Source organism: Lemur catta, chromosome 7 (assembly GCF_020740605.2).
Source record: "Lemur catta isolate mLemCat1 chromosome 7, mLemCat1.pri, whole genome shotgun sequence".
Classification (NCBI taxonomy): Eukaryota; Metazoa; Chordata; class Mammalia; order Primates; family Lemuridae; genus Lemur; species Lemur catta.
In genome coordinates, this window is record NC_059134.1 from 61,573,241 (window position 1) to 61,591,536 (window position 18,296).

At 34.7% G+C, this 18,296-nt stretch overlaps 2 protein-coding genes across 2 annotated transcripts; both read right to left on the bottom strand.

Annotated features, from left to right (window-relative positions):
• Positions 1 to 11,729: 11,729 nt before the first annotated feature.
• On the bottom strand, positions 11,730 to 12,674 carry LOC123641586 (olfactory receptor 51V1-like). Its single transcript, XM_045556467.1, has one exon. It carries the CDS (start codon positions 12,672 to 12,674, stop codon positions 11,730 to 11,732), a length of 945 nt encoding a protein of 314 aa, XP_045412423.1.
• A 3,084-nt stretch (positions 12,675 to 15,758) lies between these two features.
• Positions 15,759 to 16,708, bottom strand: LOC123641587 (olfactory receptor 52A5-like). The gene is given in 2 exon segments (XM_045556468.1): positions 15,759 to 16,414; positions 16,417 to 16,708. Coding segments are annotated over 2 exon segments (948 nt in total).
• Positions 16,709 to 18,296: the final 1,588 nt, after the last annotated feature.

Consider the following 18,296-nt stretch of genomic DNA (forward strand, 5'->3'; position numbering starts at 1 on the left):
TTTCATTACCATTGTTTTAATAATTATTGCTGTATATATTATTTCACAAGACTGCAATGTCGGAGAGTTTTTGAGAGGTATAGTACCATATGTATTAGTCTGAGTTAGTGTAGCCTCATTGAAAGTTTTCATTTTCTTCTCCTTTCTTCTTGTAAAACTGTTGGCTATACACACATACATTTTTTTATCAATCATATCTCTTACAGATCATTCTCCCTCCCACTCCCAACCTCCCCTTTCTCTCTCTCTCTCTCTCTTTTTCTCATGAGCTTTGGCACTAACTCTAATAAGCATTGCCTTTCATTTTATTATAGGATCTGGGTCAAATGTGAATCTTTCAAAAATCCCCTATGTACACCTTAGTATTTTTTGGACTCCATTTTGGCTTAAGAGAAGAAGCCAAACACCCACGCAATAACCTCATTGAATTGTCTTTTTTACAATGGGAACTTAATTCCAAAAAAATTGACTGTTTACTTCTTTGCTTCAATTTCTTCTTCATACCAAACTTTTCTGACTGCAATCATCTTTGTCATTTCTTTTGCCTTCAAAAGAAAACTTCCCAATACTTTTTGATTCTTCTAGTTACTGTTTTCCTTCATTTCATTGCCAGTCTTCTTAAAAGTTGTCTGCTATTGCTGCTTTCAGCCATTATACATCCAACACCTTGCAGTCTGTAATCAGAGTACACCCTCACTAATTCTCTGAAGTTTTACTAAACACTCGTTAAGGTAATATTTTCATTTCACAGCCTATTCTCAACACAACAATTGGGAAATAACACTGAATAATAATAATAATAAGAGTAATAATAATAACAAGAACAATAGCACTAAAAAATGACTCAGAACTGTGAAAATGCAGTAGGAAGACAAGAATAGAATGAGATCAAGGAAGCCAATGTAGACGAAAGTTTGAAGAAGAGATACTAACGACTGGCTCATGAAACAGTACATTAGAACAAGATGATTAGACTTTGGTTCTCTGCTTGGTTAAATAGTATTTATGTGACCTTAGGCAAATTATATAACACACTCATACCATAGTTTTATAATGTGTGAAATAGAGGCCATATCAGTAACTACTTTGTTAGGTTACTGTAATAATATGTAAGTGGTATTTTACTAGTATTAAACTGAATAAAGTTGGTTAATCCAGGACACAGTTTATGGTAAATGCTCAAAATTTGTTCAGTTTAACAATAGAAATAATATGGGTACTAAAATGTGCTTTGGTTTAAAGTCTAGAAAACTGAAAACTGCCACTATTATCAACTAGACTATGTGTGGAGATACAGCAAAGAAAAGACTTAATGCCCATAATTCTCCTCTTTCTCATTCTTTTGAATTAATTAATTAATTTATTTATTTGTTTTAAGACAGAGTCTCACTCTGTTGCCCAGGCTAATGTTTGGTGGTGTCATTATAGCTCACTGCAATTTCCAACTCCTGGGCTCAAGTGATCCTCCTGCCTCAGCATCCCAAGTAGCTGGGACTACAGGCATGTGCTCCCATGCCCGGCTAATTTTTCTATTTTTTGTAGAGACTGGGTTTCACTCTTGCTCAGGTTGGTCTCGAACTCTTGGCCTCAACCGATCCTCCCACCTCGGCCTCCCAAAGTGCTAATAGAATTATTTACAGTACAACTTAAAAAATAAATATCACTTTTTTTTTGCTTTTATTTTTCTTTGAGCTCCAGGTCCATGATTAAATTTTAAATTTAGGTATGTGGAAAAGAATGTAAATGCACACTAGTTCTACTCAAACTTCTGTGAATTGACAGTTCCGAGTGGTGAAATGTCTCAACTAAGGTCACGGTTGGCTGGTGGAAGAACTGAGGCTATAGCTCAGATAGAGCCCAAGATCAAGTCCCTTTTTCTTTCTAGTCTACTATCCAGATTTGAGACAATGTGCCAGATTTATTCCCTTAGTACTTCTATAGACAAGTGATATATTTATCATTTTACAACAATTGGTTTTACTGCCTTGAAATTCTACATTTCCTACTCTATTTCTTATATTGGTAAATGGCATCACTGTTTTTTTCCAAAATGTATGCCTCAAATATGTTATAGCTTTTATTCATCCTCCATTAACTTACACAAGCATCATTATTTTTTTCATTTATTTATTTATAAAAACTTATTCTTTATCCCATTTTTACTGTTAAGACCATGTTCCTGGTTCTGTCCTGGTCTGTTGCAACAACATCCTGGAGCAACTCCAGCTAGCTGTCTTCCTCCTCTTCAATCAATATTGCTGAACAAAAATCTATTATGCAAGATGTTCAAAATATGCTCATAGCCAACATGGAACTAAGGTTTCTTGGAGAAGAATAATAAAAAATATATAATCAGGAATTATATTGGTACACAATTGAGAAAAAGAAATTAAAAATAAGCATATTCTCCATTAGAAAGAGTTCTCTGAAAAGATAAAGCTCAAATTTTGAAATTATATTCTCCTAAAAACTTTAGGAAATAATTAGAAATGCATGAGTGGATTAATAAAATGTGGTATATGTATACCATGGAGTACTACTCAGCTATAAGAAACAATGGTGATATAGCACCTCTTGTATATTTTCCTGGATAGAGCTGGAACCCATTCTACTAAATGAAGTATCCCAAGAATGGAAAAATAAGCACCACATGTACTCACCATCAAATTGGTTTTAACTGATCAATACCTAAGTGCACATACAGGAATAACATTCACTGGGCATAGGGCAGATGGGAGGGGGAGAAGGGGATGGGCATATACATACATAATGAGTGCGATGCGCACCATCTGGGGGATGGACACGCTTGAAGCTCTGACTCGGGGAGGGGGGGAAGGGGGAAGAGCAATATACGTAACCTAAACATTTGTACCCCCATAATGTGCTGAAATAAAAAAAATGCAGTAAATATTTTTGAGTAAGTCAATTATTATTAGTATAGAGAACTAAATCTAAAGCTTTTGATTGACTTTCAAAGCTCAGAATTTTCAAGTCACAACTCACTTGTCCAATCACATTTCTCATGTCTCTAAGCCCTCAATATACTAGATGATTTGATATTTACAGTGATTTACATTCCTAATTTGAGCTTTTTACTTGTTTGTTAGATTTGATATCAGTCTCTTGAAAGCCTACAGTTTTTCTGATAAAAATACCTAGTGACAACACTTCTGTGAATCTTTGCCCCATCCTCCTTGATAAAAGAAATCTCAATTTGGTGTTGCTATACTCCTGTGGGTTAATATCTCCCATCATTCTGACCCTAATCTGTTTTGAGGGGTGCTTATTTGTGTCCATGTTTCAGGGTCCTTACACAGTATGAGATTCTTAAAACAGGATATTTATGGTTTCTATCTGATACCTTCTTTAGCATAGTACTACACACACAGTGAACGTAAAGAAGTGTTCATTATCTTATTTAATTCTTGCATGTGTTTGCAACTCATTACTTCCATTACTTTGTCATGTATAAGCTGCCTTTTCCTTTCTCAGTAATATTATTCGAGGACAAAAGGAATTGAAGAAGAAGGGAAGGAAAGAAAAATATACAAACATAAAATAGAGGGAAGAAATAGGAGAAAAGTCAGAGTAGGCTGAAGGGAATGGAGCAAGGAATGTAGAGTCAGTGGGAGACAAGTGGACACTGTCTCCTGAGAATAATCCTTCATGAGTTCTCACTTAGCATAGTGCTGGTTTCACTGGAACACGTGCATATTGTAACTGTGTAAAGAAAAACATTAAGTTAATGCAACTCTGTGCAAAGCAAAGACTACTTACACTTCCAGTTCTCTTCAAGTATATTACTTGGGAAAGAAAAAAGGCAGCTTCTTTATGAAAGGCTTCCTATTAAATTTTAGGCATAATAGTTGTCACTGATTTAGTTGTCTTAAGCTCCTAAAAAGATCACGTCAGCATTCTGAACATGCTTCTGGAGCTACTAAAAGAGAATGTGATTGATCACCTGAAATAACCAGTCAGACAAAGGAAATTACTAGGATATGTAAGAGCCTGCAAGAGACTTTCACGTTTGATACTAATTCAATAAGCATACAGTATTGAGTATAGTACCCAGACCACATATAACACTATTAAAGTTTATTATTGTTATTGTTGTTGCTGTTATCATTGTTACCAGTACTATTAGCTCTACAAAATGATGGTAACTTTTATGTCAATGGTATCTATCTTGTCTTACTATCATTGAATCATGAGGGATCAACAATGCTTTCTTAAGGCAATTACTTCATTACAATGCCAAAATTCACATTCAACCTGATTAAATAATCCTGGTTCTTTTTCTTCTCTACTTCCTTTTTTTCCATTATAAGGTCTAGTAACAGAGGACAGAGTAAAAGATGATGTCCTCTTCGAGTCATGCCAACCTCAGAGACATCTGGTACACCAAGACTCTTATCCCAGGAGTGGAAGATACACACACACATGGATGTCCATTTCCATCCACACATGTACATAGTAGCTGTTGTAAGCAATATCCTCATGAGTCTCATTATTCCTGATCTTCACTGAGTGCAGTCTTCATGAACCCATGTACATCTTTATCTCCATGTTGGCCCTAGAGGACATATTTCTCTTTGCAGTCACCACACCAATGATGCTAGCAATCATCTGGTTTCTGACTGGGGTATCTCTTTTGGTAGCCATGTGTCTCAGATATTTTTCCTACACTACATCTTTGTGGCAGAGTCTTCCATAAGGCTGGCCATGGCATTTGACCATTCTATCTGTTATCCACTAAGACACATGGCCATTCTGACCCCCTCAGTCACTGGAAAAATGGATACTGCATCTGTGACTAGGAGTTTCTTCATCTGCTCCCCCTTGGTTGTTCTGGTTTCTTGGCTTACATACTATGAAAAGAATGTTACTCTTCATTCATGTTGTGAGCATATGGGCATTGCCAGGCTGGCCTGTGATAGCATCTGCTGTGGGGTGACTGTGGCCCTCTTTTCCACATGCCTGGATGTGGTGCTATCATCATCTCCTATGTCCTTACACTTTGTGCTGTGTTTAGAATTCCTTCTCGACATACCCGAATCAAGGCTCTGGGTATTTGCTGTTTACATGTGTGTATGTGTGTGTGTGTGTGTGTGTGTGTGTGTGTGTTTGTGATCTCTTGTACAATACACCAGCATTTTTTTTCTTTCTTTGCTCACTGATTGGGGGGTCACAGCTACCACTCCACAGATATATCCTTCTTGCTAATCTCTACATAGTGGTACCACCCACTCTGAACCCTACCACTTATGGAGTTAAGACCAAACAAATTCAGGAAAGAGTTATCCAGGTCTTTCCCTTGAGCAAAACATTTTGCTAATATAGACTAAACAGCTTAGTTCTTCATTATTTAAGTAACTCCACAACTGAAGAGAACCTAATGTTATAGTGGGCATCTTGTATCATGCCAGCATTAGAATGACAATAACAGAAAATTTTTGTGTGAGACAATATTAAAATCTTACTGTTTATGCTGCTTTTGTTTAAGACAATATTAGACCAAGGACACCTTACTATCTATGTAATATTCAGCTTTGTTGTAACAGTTTTAATGCATAATAATTCAATGGCTAATTTCAATTTTTTATTGACACACAAAAACAGAACTAAAGATAAAACCCATCCTGACATACTAAACTACTGAAAGACAAAATCTCAAATCAACCTAACAGATTTTTATCTTATTTTCCTATCATATTACATTTGCATTTCAGAGAAAATAGTACTTACATATTTATCATCATGATCTACCAACTGAGAATTTGGACTCTGAGTTCAACTTTTGAATTCCAAATTTTCTGATGTTCTGTATATTTATCTTTATAAGGGCATAAAATATTTTTTACTTTGCAAGGTTATTGAAAGGGTCTATATCAAGCCTCTAAAGCAGTGCCTAGAGTAAAATGTAAATGAAAGGACATTGCTTATTGTTGTTAACAGTTTTACAATCAGCCTGCATCCCCTAAACACTGCACCTGCAGGAAAGAGAAAGAAGGCTTTTTCATTTCTTTCTTCCTACACATAGTGTCAGACTTTATGGAATATAATGATTTTGGTAATCTTGGGGTGTGAAATAACCTTAATTTTTCAGTGTGGAGATAGGAGAAAGATTTCACCAGAGACAGATTTCAAAATTATTAACATACATTTTAATTAAAGTCATTTAAATGGACCAAAAATCTATACCAGCTCTCTAAATAAATGTAAAAGTAACAATTATCCTCTTGGTCATTGTATGATGTCACTATGGACAGCATTTTATCAACATGGGGCAATAATTATTAGTGTTACTGAAAATAGTAAAAGGTATTCAATGGGAAATAAAAGCAAGAATTTGATGTCAGAGAATATAATAAACTAATGAACTAATTAGTATTAATAATAATTAAATAATAAAGGTACTTCATGTTTACTAGTATAAACATGCACGTAAACTCACAAATGTGTATATATGTTCACAGTATTGTTGACAGTAAAAATCTAAAATAGTATAAATGCCCAGGATGAAAGTCTTATATGCATACTAAAAATATAATATAGTATAATTATTATACCACAAGTTATAACTAAATAACTAAATGCTTATATGGAAATAAACTAACAAATATTTTGAAGAGAAATTATAGATTGCATAATTATACATATAATGTGATCTCAATTATATGGATGAGTACACATTTATACACAAAATCATACATATATTTGCATAGAAATTAAGAAAGAATATTTAGAATTCTAAATTCTGATAATGTACAAATTTTTAAACAAAAAATCAATTATAAATTCTCATCTATTAATTTATTACCTGAAAAATATTCAGGGTTTACATTTGATTGCTTTCATTGATTCCTGAAAGAGTTTTTAACTCTTTATTCTGATTTTGTTGAATATGTAGATGGAGGATATTTTAGGGCATTTTTGTAGAAGGGTTGCCAGAAAATGGTACTCTTGCTTGAGAATATTTATTATCAGTTTACTGTCAAGCAATGAAAACATGTACATGTTTATAGAATTCTTAGTTCAAAATAAGTTTTTTCAAAATTCTAGGTATGAATTCTCCAAAAAACTTCATACAAGTATCCAAATAGCAAAATTGGTTAAAGTGTACCTGTTATAGTCTGGAACAAAGCTCATGTCAGCCTGCCAATCACTTGGAATTTATAATTTTTTGAAAGACAAAATTTCTCTGACCCCCACTGTTTGTATCTCTTACTGCATCTTACTGCACTATTTGTTTCCTTCATAAATTTGTTCAAAATGTGTAGTTATTTTATGTATTTTATTGCTTATTGTCTTCCTTCATCATTCCCATCACCCAAAATGTAAACTCTATATAGTCGCCCCTCAATATCTGCAGGAGATTGGTTCCAGAACCTCACCCAGATACCAAAATTTGATAATGTTAACATCTTTGATGTAAGATATTGTGGTATTTGCATATTACCTATGCATATCCTCCCATATGCTTCAAATCATTTCTAGATTACTTTTTACATCTAATACAATGTAAATAGTTGTTATACTGCATAGTTTGGGGATTAATGACAATTTTTAAAATATTGTACATGTTCAGTACAGACACTATTTTTCAAATAATTTTTATCTGAGTTTGGTTCAATCCACAGAAGCAAAACCCAAGGATATGGAGAGCTAACAGTACATACAAACGATGTTTAATTTGTTCTACGTTACATCCCACTATCTATGATGATACACTCCTCACAGAATTACTCACCCTGTTCAATAAATAGATTCATTGTTGTTTTATATTTGACCTCAATGAGGAGAAATTGTATATGAATCAGTTGTTTCAATATCACAATATTTATATTACCAATAAAGTGAATTCTTGGACAATATGTTCCAAAACTATCAATTGGAATGGACAAACCAAGCAAGGATGCCATTTTTAGCATGAGACTTTTGTGAATCTGAAAATTATTGATGGTGATGTACAGTTTTAGTATATACTCCATCACATCAAGACCTATGTTCTCCAACTTAACTAATTTAGTTTGCACATTTGCAGGATCACGCTGAGGTTAGCAGTTTAAATGTGGTTTAAATATGGTACAGAGGAAAAAGTTTAACTCATGTAAGAAATGAATTAGCATTATTTTATAACTAGAAGTTGCCAAAATTGGGATGCATTAACATAAGGACAGAGCAGAAAACAGAGTACTTATATACACACTACCTAGTGGAATATATGTAATTTTTTGAAATGCAAATATATTTTGCCTTTTGGTTATTTTTTACTTTCCTTTTCTTTCTCTAGAGCCCTACTGTAATTAATTGCTTCTGCCAGAGGGTATCAACTAGAACAGTCTTAGGGAGGAAGGAAGTTTGGATGCAGAGGAAATTCCTGGTAGACACAAAAGAACAGAGTAACCCCTTCAGCATAGGTAAGAGAGATATAGGTGGGAAAGAAAATAGGGAAGATATAATCTTCAAGGTCTTAGTTTCAGCTGCATATTTTTATGGCCCTCCTTCAAAGTGTCAGGATATGAAAAGACAGAAATCCAATGTGTTTTGAGAGGGAAGCTAAAAACAAGGAGATATTAATACTTGTACCCTAGTTCCTGCTTGAGCATATGAGGAAGATTTCCTTGCAAGATTTCTCATGACAACATGGGAGAACAGTACTAGAGTAAAAGTGACCAGGTGACATGCTTAAACAGAAAAGAACTGGAATGAGTGCCTTCTGATTTCCTTCTCTTCCACAAGGCACAAAGGGATTGAGGGGCTCTTTAGAGCCAGTAGGAAACACACAAAGCATGGGAAATGCTCACTAGTGAAGTTGTTAAGGGAGTTACCTTGACTAGGGGCAGATGACTTTAGAGCCAAACAAAGGCCGTAAAAACAAATGATAGAGTAAGAGCAGTAAGAGAAAATGGGTCCCAGTTTAGGGCTTCTTGGGTAAGAGACAAGGTTATGGGCAGGTCACTAAGTATATCCAAGAGAAAATAATAGTCAAAATTCAGCAGGAAGGATAGAGTTCCACACAGATTGGGGAGGCAAGATGAGATCTTTCAACCTGGGTCAACCAAGTAATACAGCAGTTAGAGGCTCACCCAGTTCACTCACCCAATCTTTAGAGGGACATGTCAGCCTCCCTTTAATGCAAGTGACAAGGGATAGGGTAGGAATGAGTGGAAAGGGACCTGTGGAGGAAAAATTAGTCAAGCAGAGATTTTAAACTTCCAATTGACAGCAAAGTTATTCAAATTAAGTTACAACATAGCAATGATATTTTTTTTAAATACAAAAGCATTAATTGACCTTTAAGTGGGAGGTTGGTTGAGACAACCATTCATATAAATAGGAACTCTTGGAGCAAAAAAACACTATAAAAACAAACAAACAAACAAAAAACTCACCACATGTGACTTTAGCATATATAGTACAAAACCTATTATATGGGAATTTGGTATATCATAATATTGGCTGGGAAAAGGAAGGTCTATTAAATAATTTTTTTCAGTTGGTGGCTCACTTGAAAATATATATTTACATCAATATAGAACTTAAAATTCTTAACTCAAATCATTAACATCACAACGAACAAAAGAATAGGGAAATAGCTCTGACATAAAATGAAATAGTAAGTTTTCACAGTTCTGGTGAAAGTGCTAACTGTGAAATTAAATTGCCCCATCATTACTTTCTAGTTATTTAAAATCCCTTTATGCCAATTTTCCCATCTACAAAATTGAATGATTATGATTTACCCCATAGATTTGCTCTGAGGATTAACAGTGAGAATCACTACCTGTTGCTTCCAAAGTGCCTCGAGTATAGTATAGGCATCTGATAAATATAAACTAAGTATTATTTTCATGACTATTATTATTATTATTATCATGGTGGTGATTGCATTATTCATGGTAAAGATATAAACACTAAAAATAAACTCTATCAATTTGGGATAAATGCTCTTATATGGTGTGCATGTTTATAGCAGCTTTATTCAAAATCAAAACCACAAAATAGTAAAATGTTGATCAATTGATAGATAGTTTAGTGTATATATAATACAATAAAATAGTATTCAACAATAAAATTAATTTATGAGTACAAGCAACAATAGGAATTAATCTCACAAACATTGTTAATAGAATCCAGAGAGAAAAGATGACAATAGCTACAATTTGATTTGCACGAACTTCTCTTAAAGGCAAACTATTTGATGGAAATCAGATTCGTGGCTGCCAGGAACTTGGAGTCCTATCTGAACAGGCCATTGAAATCAAGTCTTGGTCCAGGCAGAAAGAGTGAGAAACAACATGAGGTTGGCAATAATTTAAGAACTTCCAATGGATGATGATAGGAGGTATGAGTAAACAGAAAATGGGTTGTTGAAAACATTGTATATCTTGATTGTGATGGTGGTTATATGACTGTAAATATTTTCAAAAATCTCAAAACTATGCATACACATCCAAAGAAGGTAGATTAATATTTGTAATTATGCATCAGTAAACCTGCCTTAAAATATTAAGTAATTTATATATATATATATATAACTGTAGAAATAATATTTTGAGGAAATTTACACATACCAAGAAGAGTTCAAATATGTGCAGTTTATTATTATTCATTATTTATTTTGGTGGCTATTTTCTACTTTATTTATCATATAAATGTTTTATGATGGTTGTATAACCACTTAAGAACTTCATATTGAAAAGAAGTACAGAAGGATGGTAGGAAAGGAAGAGCTGTCATGTGATGTGAAACTAACTAAAACAGAGAATCTTTCCAAATCCTATCATTCACTATCTCCTAAAAACTTGACATATTATATAGCCTCTGTGTGTTTAAAAAAATCAATTTATATAATAAAAAATACTTCCCTCAGAGTCTTGATGGGGAGATTGAATTAAAAACATATTTACATTACTTGGTTATAGTAACAATCTTAAGGTTTGTTTTTTTTTTTAACTGGGGAAAAGATTACTTAAATGACATAAGACAAAACTATAGACTCAAATATTTTAAAATGATTCAGATGGTTTTCAAATGGTAATTGTTATTGGTATTAGTATTTGGATAAATGAACTAATCATAAAACTCTCTACTGTGGCAATTAATGGATGTCTATATCTTCATTTCAATTACTGTTTATAGGGTAAAGATTGATTGCTTGGGTGGACAACCTAGAGTCAGGATTACCTTTTTTGTTGTTTGTTTCACTCCTTTTTAAATGATCCACATAGTGCAATCTCCCTATGATGTTGACTCTACTGTATGGTCATGTGGCTAAGTCCATAGCAGGGTCCATAAATAAACAAAAAATAATATTGTTTAGAATGAAAAAAGTGAACTAAGATAATGGTTCATTATTTAGTATTAATAATTACTTGAGAGACTAAGGTCAGCAAAATTTATTTTTTCCATAATAGGTGGATTAAAAAATACTCTCAATCACCTGGCCATGATAAGGTATGGATTGTAGTAGCTAATCTACATCATGCATGAAGGTGGTGCTCAGCTTACTTTATATGCATTTTATGATTTATAAAATTGATTAAAATATTACACATGTCAATTTCACTGCCTTATGATGTTATGGAAAAATAAAGAGGAAGGTATTTGTAATATGAAAACATTATTAAAACAGAAGTTATTAAACCTACTTTAAATACTTACTGACTTCCACTCTTTTTAACACCACTTGTTGAATTTTAAATGCATTCACATTTGATCTCAACTTAGGCTCCTTTCAAGCAGAACAATCTCTGGACTCTCCTTCGTATCTGTTTGGTCTTGATGCTATAAATAATAGGGTTCATCAAGGGTGGAAAAAGGATGTAGATGTTGCCCATGAGGACATGAACCAATGGTGAGAGGTGTTTCCCAAAACGGTGCACCATGGTCAGACCAATGATTGGGATGTAGAAAACCAAAACAGCACAGATGTGAGATACACAGGTCTGCAATGACTTGAGTCTCTCCTCCCGGGACGCAATGGCTAGCACAGTATGCAGGATCATGATATAGGAGATAAGTATGAGCACTGCATCCAACAACAGGTTGCTGATTACCAGGAACAGACCATAGATGCTGTTGAAGCGAATGCCTGAACAGGCCATTCGAATTAAGTCTTGGTGCAGGCAGAAAGAGTGAGAAAGGACGTGAGGATGGCAATAATTTAAGAACTTCAAACGGATGATGACAGGAGGTATGAGTAAAGAACTTCTACATAAAATCGCCACCCCAATTTTCATGATTTTGTCATTTGTCAGGATGGAGGAGTAGCGTAGAGGGTTGCAAATGGCAATGTAGCGATCAAAAGACATAGCAAGGAGGACAGAGGATTCCATGAAGGACAGACCATGGATGAAATAGGACTGAGCAATGCAGGAATCCAGGCTGATCTCACGAATGAACCCCCACAGGATCCCTAGCACCGTGTGCACAGTGGACATCCCCACGCACAGGTCAGTGAGGGCCAACATGGCCAGAAAGTAGAACATGGGCTGGTGCAGGCTTGACTCAGTCCGGATCACATGGAGCACCATGCAGTTTCCCAGGAACACCATGACATAGATGGAGGAGAAAGGGATGGAGAGCCAGAGATAGTCAGCTTCTAGGCCAGGAAAACCAGTGAGAACAAATCTGGAACTATTGAAGTTTGAGACAGAGATAGCAGACATTAATAAAGGATTGGAAATATTTCTAAGCAAAAACTAAACATAAACTAAGCAAAATAGAGATCCAATTCCTTACGCTTTAGGGCAAAAAAATCTTTTCTCTAGACATGAAATTTCCAGTGCTAGTGACTAGGGAAGACAGAAGACCAGAGAGTTTTATGCAGAAACAGTAATGTTAGTGGGCACATGGGATTTAGATTTCTGGTTGAACTTCTGGGAATATTTGTTCATCCCTAAAGTGAGACTATGTGTGATCATAGGTGTATACTGCTTGCATGGATGGCATCACTCTCAGGAGAATGTGAAATTAAGTCATTTTTTCTTGAGTACTACAGCTGTTCCTTTTACTTTTTTGGGGTCATAAGATTCCAAAATAACTGGACTACTTAAAGTAACCTAATCTTGCAGAACATAAAAATTAGCCAAGAGACAATATACAAACTGAGTGGAATCTGAACTTGTTTGCACATTTCACATTGTTTAGCGCCTCTGAAAATTATTTATCTATTTAAATTGGACTTTACTTGTCTTCTGTTTTTCATGGACCTCTTCATACTGTAGAAGATTTCTGCCTTTCTGAATCTTACAATATTGTTTCTTCTTATGTCTTTTTTTTTTTTTTTTTTTTTTTGAGACAGAGTGTTGCTTTGTTGCCCTGGCTAGAGTGAGTGCCGTGGCATCAGCCTATCTCACAGCAACCTCACATTCCTGGGCTTAAGCGATCCTACTGCCTCAGCCTCCCGAGTAGCTGGGACTACAGGCATGCGCCACCATGCCCAGCTAATTTTTTTTCTATGTATATTTTAGTTGGCCAGATAATTTTTTTCTATTTTTAATAGAAACGGGGTCTCACTCTTGCTCAGGCTGGTCTCAAACTCCTGACCTCGAGCAATCCACCCGCCTCGGCCTCCCAGAGCGCTAGGATTACAGGTGTGAGCCACCGCGCGTGGTCTCCTCTTATGTCTTAAGTAAGATAACATAATTGGCATGCATTTTTTACTTAGAGATACTAAACAAATATTTCAAAGTATCAGTCTTACCTATAACTTTGCTAGCTATTTATAGATAGAATAAAATTAATTAGTAAGGGATGCCAAATTTTTGTAATAACCAAAGACTCATAAAAATGGCAATGTGGATCTAGCCTTTTGTAGGTCAATGTCTACAACCCAGAACTTTCAGCATCTCTTCCACATTAAGTAGATCAGGCCACGTCATATGAATTTCTTTCGTTAAGAAAGTCTATGAATTATTAGAGTGTGTAGAATTAATTTTAATGTTTCAGAATACGCACAGAGCTCTATACAAGGTACCAAAATGATTTGTATAGTTTGGTTACAGACAATATTTCTAAGAAGGAGTGATTTGATTTTGGGGGAAGAATACCACAGTTAAAAATACAAAGAAAATATTTGAGTTATATGAGCATCTAGATATTATCCTCACCATGTAATTAAGTATCTGAATAGGAGCCTTGGAAAAGGGGAATTAATAAATCTAATAAAATGAAAAATGGCATTGAAATGGAATTACATTCAAAGAATGCTATTTCTTCTTGGTAAGGATTCAGTCAAAATAAACATCAGTGACTAATGCAATAAGTGTTCAGTAATAAGACTAGAAAAACCAATGGATAAATATGACCAAAAAGTTGGATAGTCAAAGACACAAGTTAAAATAGATGTGGCCCTTTTTTTAAAGCGTTACTTCTAACCAAAATGTTTGTATTCCGATAATATTCTGAAATAAAAAAAAAGATTAAGCCATTTACTTTGAGATAATTGTAGATTTGCATCTAGTTATCAGAAATGCTACAGAGAGATCCTGTGTACCATTTGCCCAGTTATATTTACTTTTTAAACTTTAATTTAAGTTTACTGTAGTGAATCTCTTCACTCTTTTTAACGGGATGCTAATCTACAATTATCTCAAAATGTCATGGAGAAGTATGCATAACTTTCCAAAGAAATATAGACTAATGGCAAAAAATATATAAAAAAATCTCAAAATCTTTAATCATCAGGGACATACAAATCAAAACCACAGTGAGATATAACTTAACTCCAGAGAGAATGACATTTATCAAAAAGTCCCGAACAACAAATGTTAGCGTGGATGCAGAGAGATAGGAACACTCATATACTGCTGGTAGGACTGCGAACTAGTAAAAACTCTATGGAAAGGAGTATGGATATTCCCCAAACAACTATAAGTAGAACTGCCATTTGATCAAGCAATCCCACTATTGAATATTTACCCAAAATAAAAAAAGACATTATATGTATATATTAAAAAAACACCTCCACTTAAATGTTTATAATACCACAATTCACAATTGCAAAGATGGGGCAACAACCCAAGTACCCATCAATAAGTGAGTGGATTAATAAAATGTAGTATACATACACCATGGAGTACTACTCAGCCATAAAATAATGGTAAATTAATATCTCCTCCCTTAACCTGGATGGAACTGGAGACCATTCTTCTAAGTGAAGTATCACAAGAATGAAAAAACAAATACTACCAGCATTCACAAATAAATTGGAACAAATCCATCAACACCTACGCGCAGATATGGAAATAACATTCATCCAAAATCAAGCAAGAGAGAGGTGGGTGGAGGGGATGGGAAATTCACACCTAGTGGGTACAATGAACACTATTTGGGTGAAGAACACACCTATAGCCAGGATTCAAGCATTACAAAAACAATCCATATAACCCAAAACATTGGTACTCCATTAATATTTTGAAATGTAGAAAGGCCACAAGCTAAAATATTAACATTTAGTGTTGCTTATATAAAACATATCCATTACACAAAGCTGATAAAACTGTAACTAAATCTTTACCATTTTTGCCTTTATATCACCAATTGATTACATTTGATTAGCTCTGTGTGCTTCAGTTATCTCTGTGACCAAAAAACAAGGAAGCTGTTTAGGAGTCAAAATCTTATTGTCTTGAATGCAAAACTAGAATTTATAGCCTAGCATTCAGTGAACCCGAGAAAGCACAGAGTCTCACAAAGGGCAAGGTTGTTCCAGAATGAATTTTTGTTATGTAAGTAAGGTAAATAAAAATTCAAGAAGGATCCTTATGGTAGAATATCTTAAATACGCCATCTCGAATTAGTTTGGTCTTTACTCCATAGACTATAGGATTGAGCAAAGGTGGGACAAGTAGGTAAAGGTTTGATAGAAGAATATGAATGTAGGATGGAACGTGGAACCCAAATCTATGTGTAAAGAAAGAGAAGAAAGCCAGGAGATAAAACTCAAGGAAGACCATAATGTGGGCAATGCAGGTGTTAAAGGCCTTGAGTCTAGCTTCCTTTTGAGGAGCATTGAAGACAGATATAAATATTCGAATGTAGGAGAAAGTGATGAAGATTACATCAAGCCCAAGTATACTGAAAGCCGCAAACAAGCCATAGATCTTGTTGATTTGAACATCTGCTGCTGCCAACTTCATGATGGCCATATGCTCACAGTATGAATGGGAGACCACAGTGGTCCGGTAGAATTTCAGGCGGCATTTGATGAGGATGAGACATGGAGCTGCAAGGACGGCTGCTCTGAGTATCACCCTGATCCCAATTTGAGTGAGAAGCTGGTGGGTAAAAATGGTTGCATGACTCAGAGGTTGACAGATTGCCACGTAGTGGTCCAGGGCCATGGCAAGCAAAATACCTGACTCAATACACTGGAATGTGTGGATGAGCCACATCTGCAAGAGGAAGCATCAAAGTATATCTTCAACAGATGAAACCAGAATATTCCTAGCATTTTGGGTAGGATACAGGTACTGAGAACAATGTCTGTTGCTCCAAGCATTGCCAGGAAGATGTACATGGGCTCATGGAGGCTGCGCTCAGTTTTGATGACAACCAGGAGCAGGGAATTCCCAAACAGAGCAATGATGTACATGGTACAGAACGGAATCCCAATCCAGAATTGCACAGATTCCAAGCCAGGGATCCCAACCAGCGTCAGCACCGAGGGCCTGAAGACTGTGCCATTTTGCTTGAGCATGTTGCTTAGGGCTCCTTAGCTGGTAGCTTCTGATTCAGGCTGGCAGTATTTTTGGGGTGTCTCTGTTCTGTTTTCTGTTCTCACCTAAATTTATACAATCAGAGATTCAATGTGGTTTTACATGGGACTTTTCAGACATACCCAGTTACTATTGAATTAACTAAGGAGGTCCAGGAATGCCTATATAGATTTGCCTTTTGTTTTATCTCAGATTTCAGTTGTCTTTTCTTTCTTTTCTTCTCTTTCTCTCTCACTGTCTGCTTCTTTCAATGTCTCTCTGTGTCTGTATCTGTGTCTATGTGTCTCTATCTTTCTCTCTGTCACACACACGTGTACACATACAAATACATACTAACAGGCATACTCACACTCATGCTGGGGAGAAGACGCACATCTAATAATGTGAGGGCATGCGGTTTGTGCATAATCAGTTAAAAACTATGCTGTAGTACATCAGCTTGATTGTATATGATAATAGGCTAGGAGTCCTTAAATGATATATTACGTATATCATCTGATTTGTGTACTTATGGGAAGCATTTATTTAGTCAGTCAACAGGTGAGGAATTTTTCCCTGTTTCGGGAACTACATACTAAGCAAGGGGTAAATAAGAAATTATAGAGTAGCATCCTTACTCTCAAGGACACAATGCCATATTACAAATTTTATTTTAAAAATATACATATGAGGCATAGAGACGTGATATGGTATTTTTTTTAAACCCTGTCTTTATTGTAAAGGTGGATGTTAAGGAAATTTTCTATGGAAATTTGTATGAAATTAGAGCTCTTACAGATAAGCAATAAAATTAACACATGAAGCAAACCTTTTTAAAAATTTAGAATTGTAAATTTCGTGCTGGGGAAATTTTGATTTTTAAAATAATGGCCAACAGGTAAAAGTTGTAATTTGGTTTATTTTTCTAGGAAAATTTTCTGGTATCAAAATACGTACAGGAAAAAAACTGTTCTTAATATTATTTAATAAATGACATCAGAAATTATTAACACAATGAATAAAAATACTTAAATACATTACACAATATTGAATAGGTAATTATATCTGTTCAGTACAATTCAATTGAGGATATATTTTTAAATTTAAAAAAATACAGATTTGTATATTTCTTATTTATATGATTCATAATAAAAATTCTAATCATTCTTTACCTCAGTAGAGTGAGATAAAGTGTTTTTAAATTCTCATCTAACCAAAGTTGAGAGAGAATGAGGAATAAAGTTTTATACACAAATGGATTAAAACAATGAAGTAAATTTAAATCATTTAAGTTTTCTCTTTAATATAAGTGTGGTAGTTGTTCATAGTCCTAATGTACCTATTTTTAACTTTTTGTCTCTTTCAATTATTTTTTCTTATACCATACACCGTGGAAATTAGAACACAGCTCAGTCTCCTGTTCCTCAATTTCATTCATTCTACTATAGAAGTGTTACTATATATTCCAATTTTTACATTGGCTTGAAACTCATTTAAAAGATGCCATTATGATCCCTGAGAAATTTTTTTTCCTTGCATATTGACAGAGATACACCACTAATACAGAATTTAGTTAATATCAGAACCCAT

Bases quoted from the DNA above. Each gene is read 5' to 3' on its own strand.
- LOC123641586 (XM_045556467.1), bottom strand. From the start codon at position 12,674: ATGTCTGCTATCTCTGTCTCAAACTTCAATAGTTCCAGATTTGTTCTC.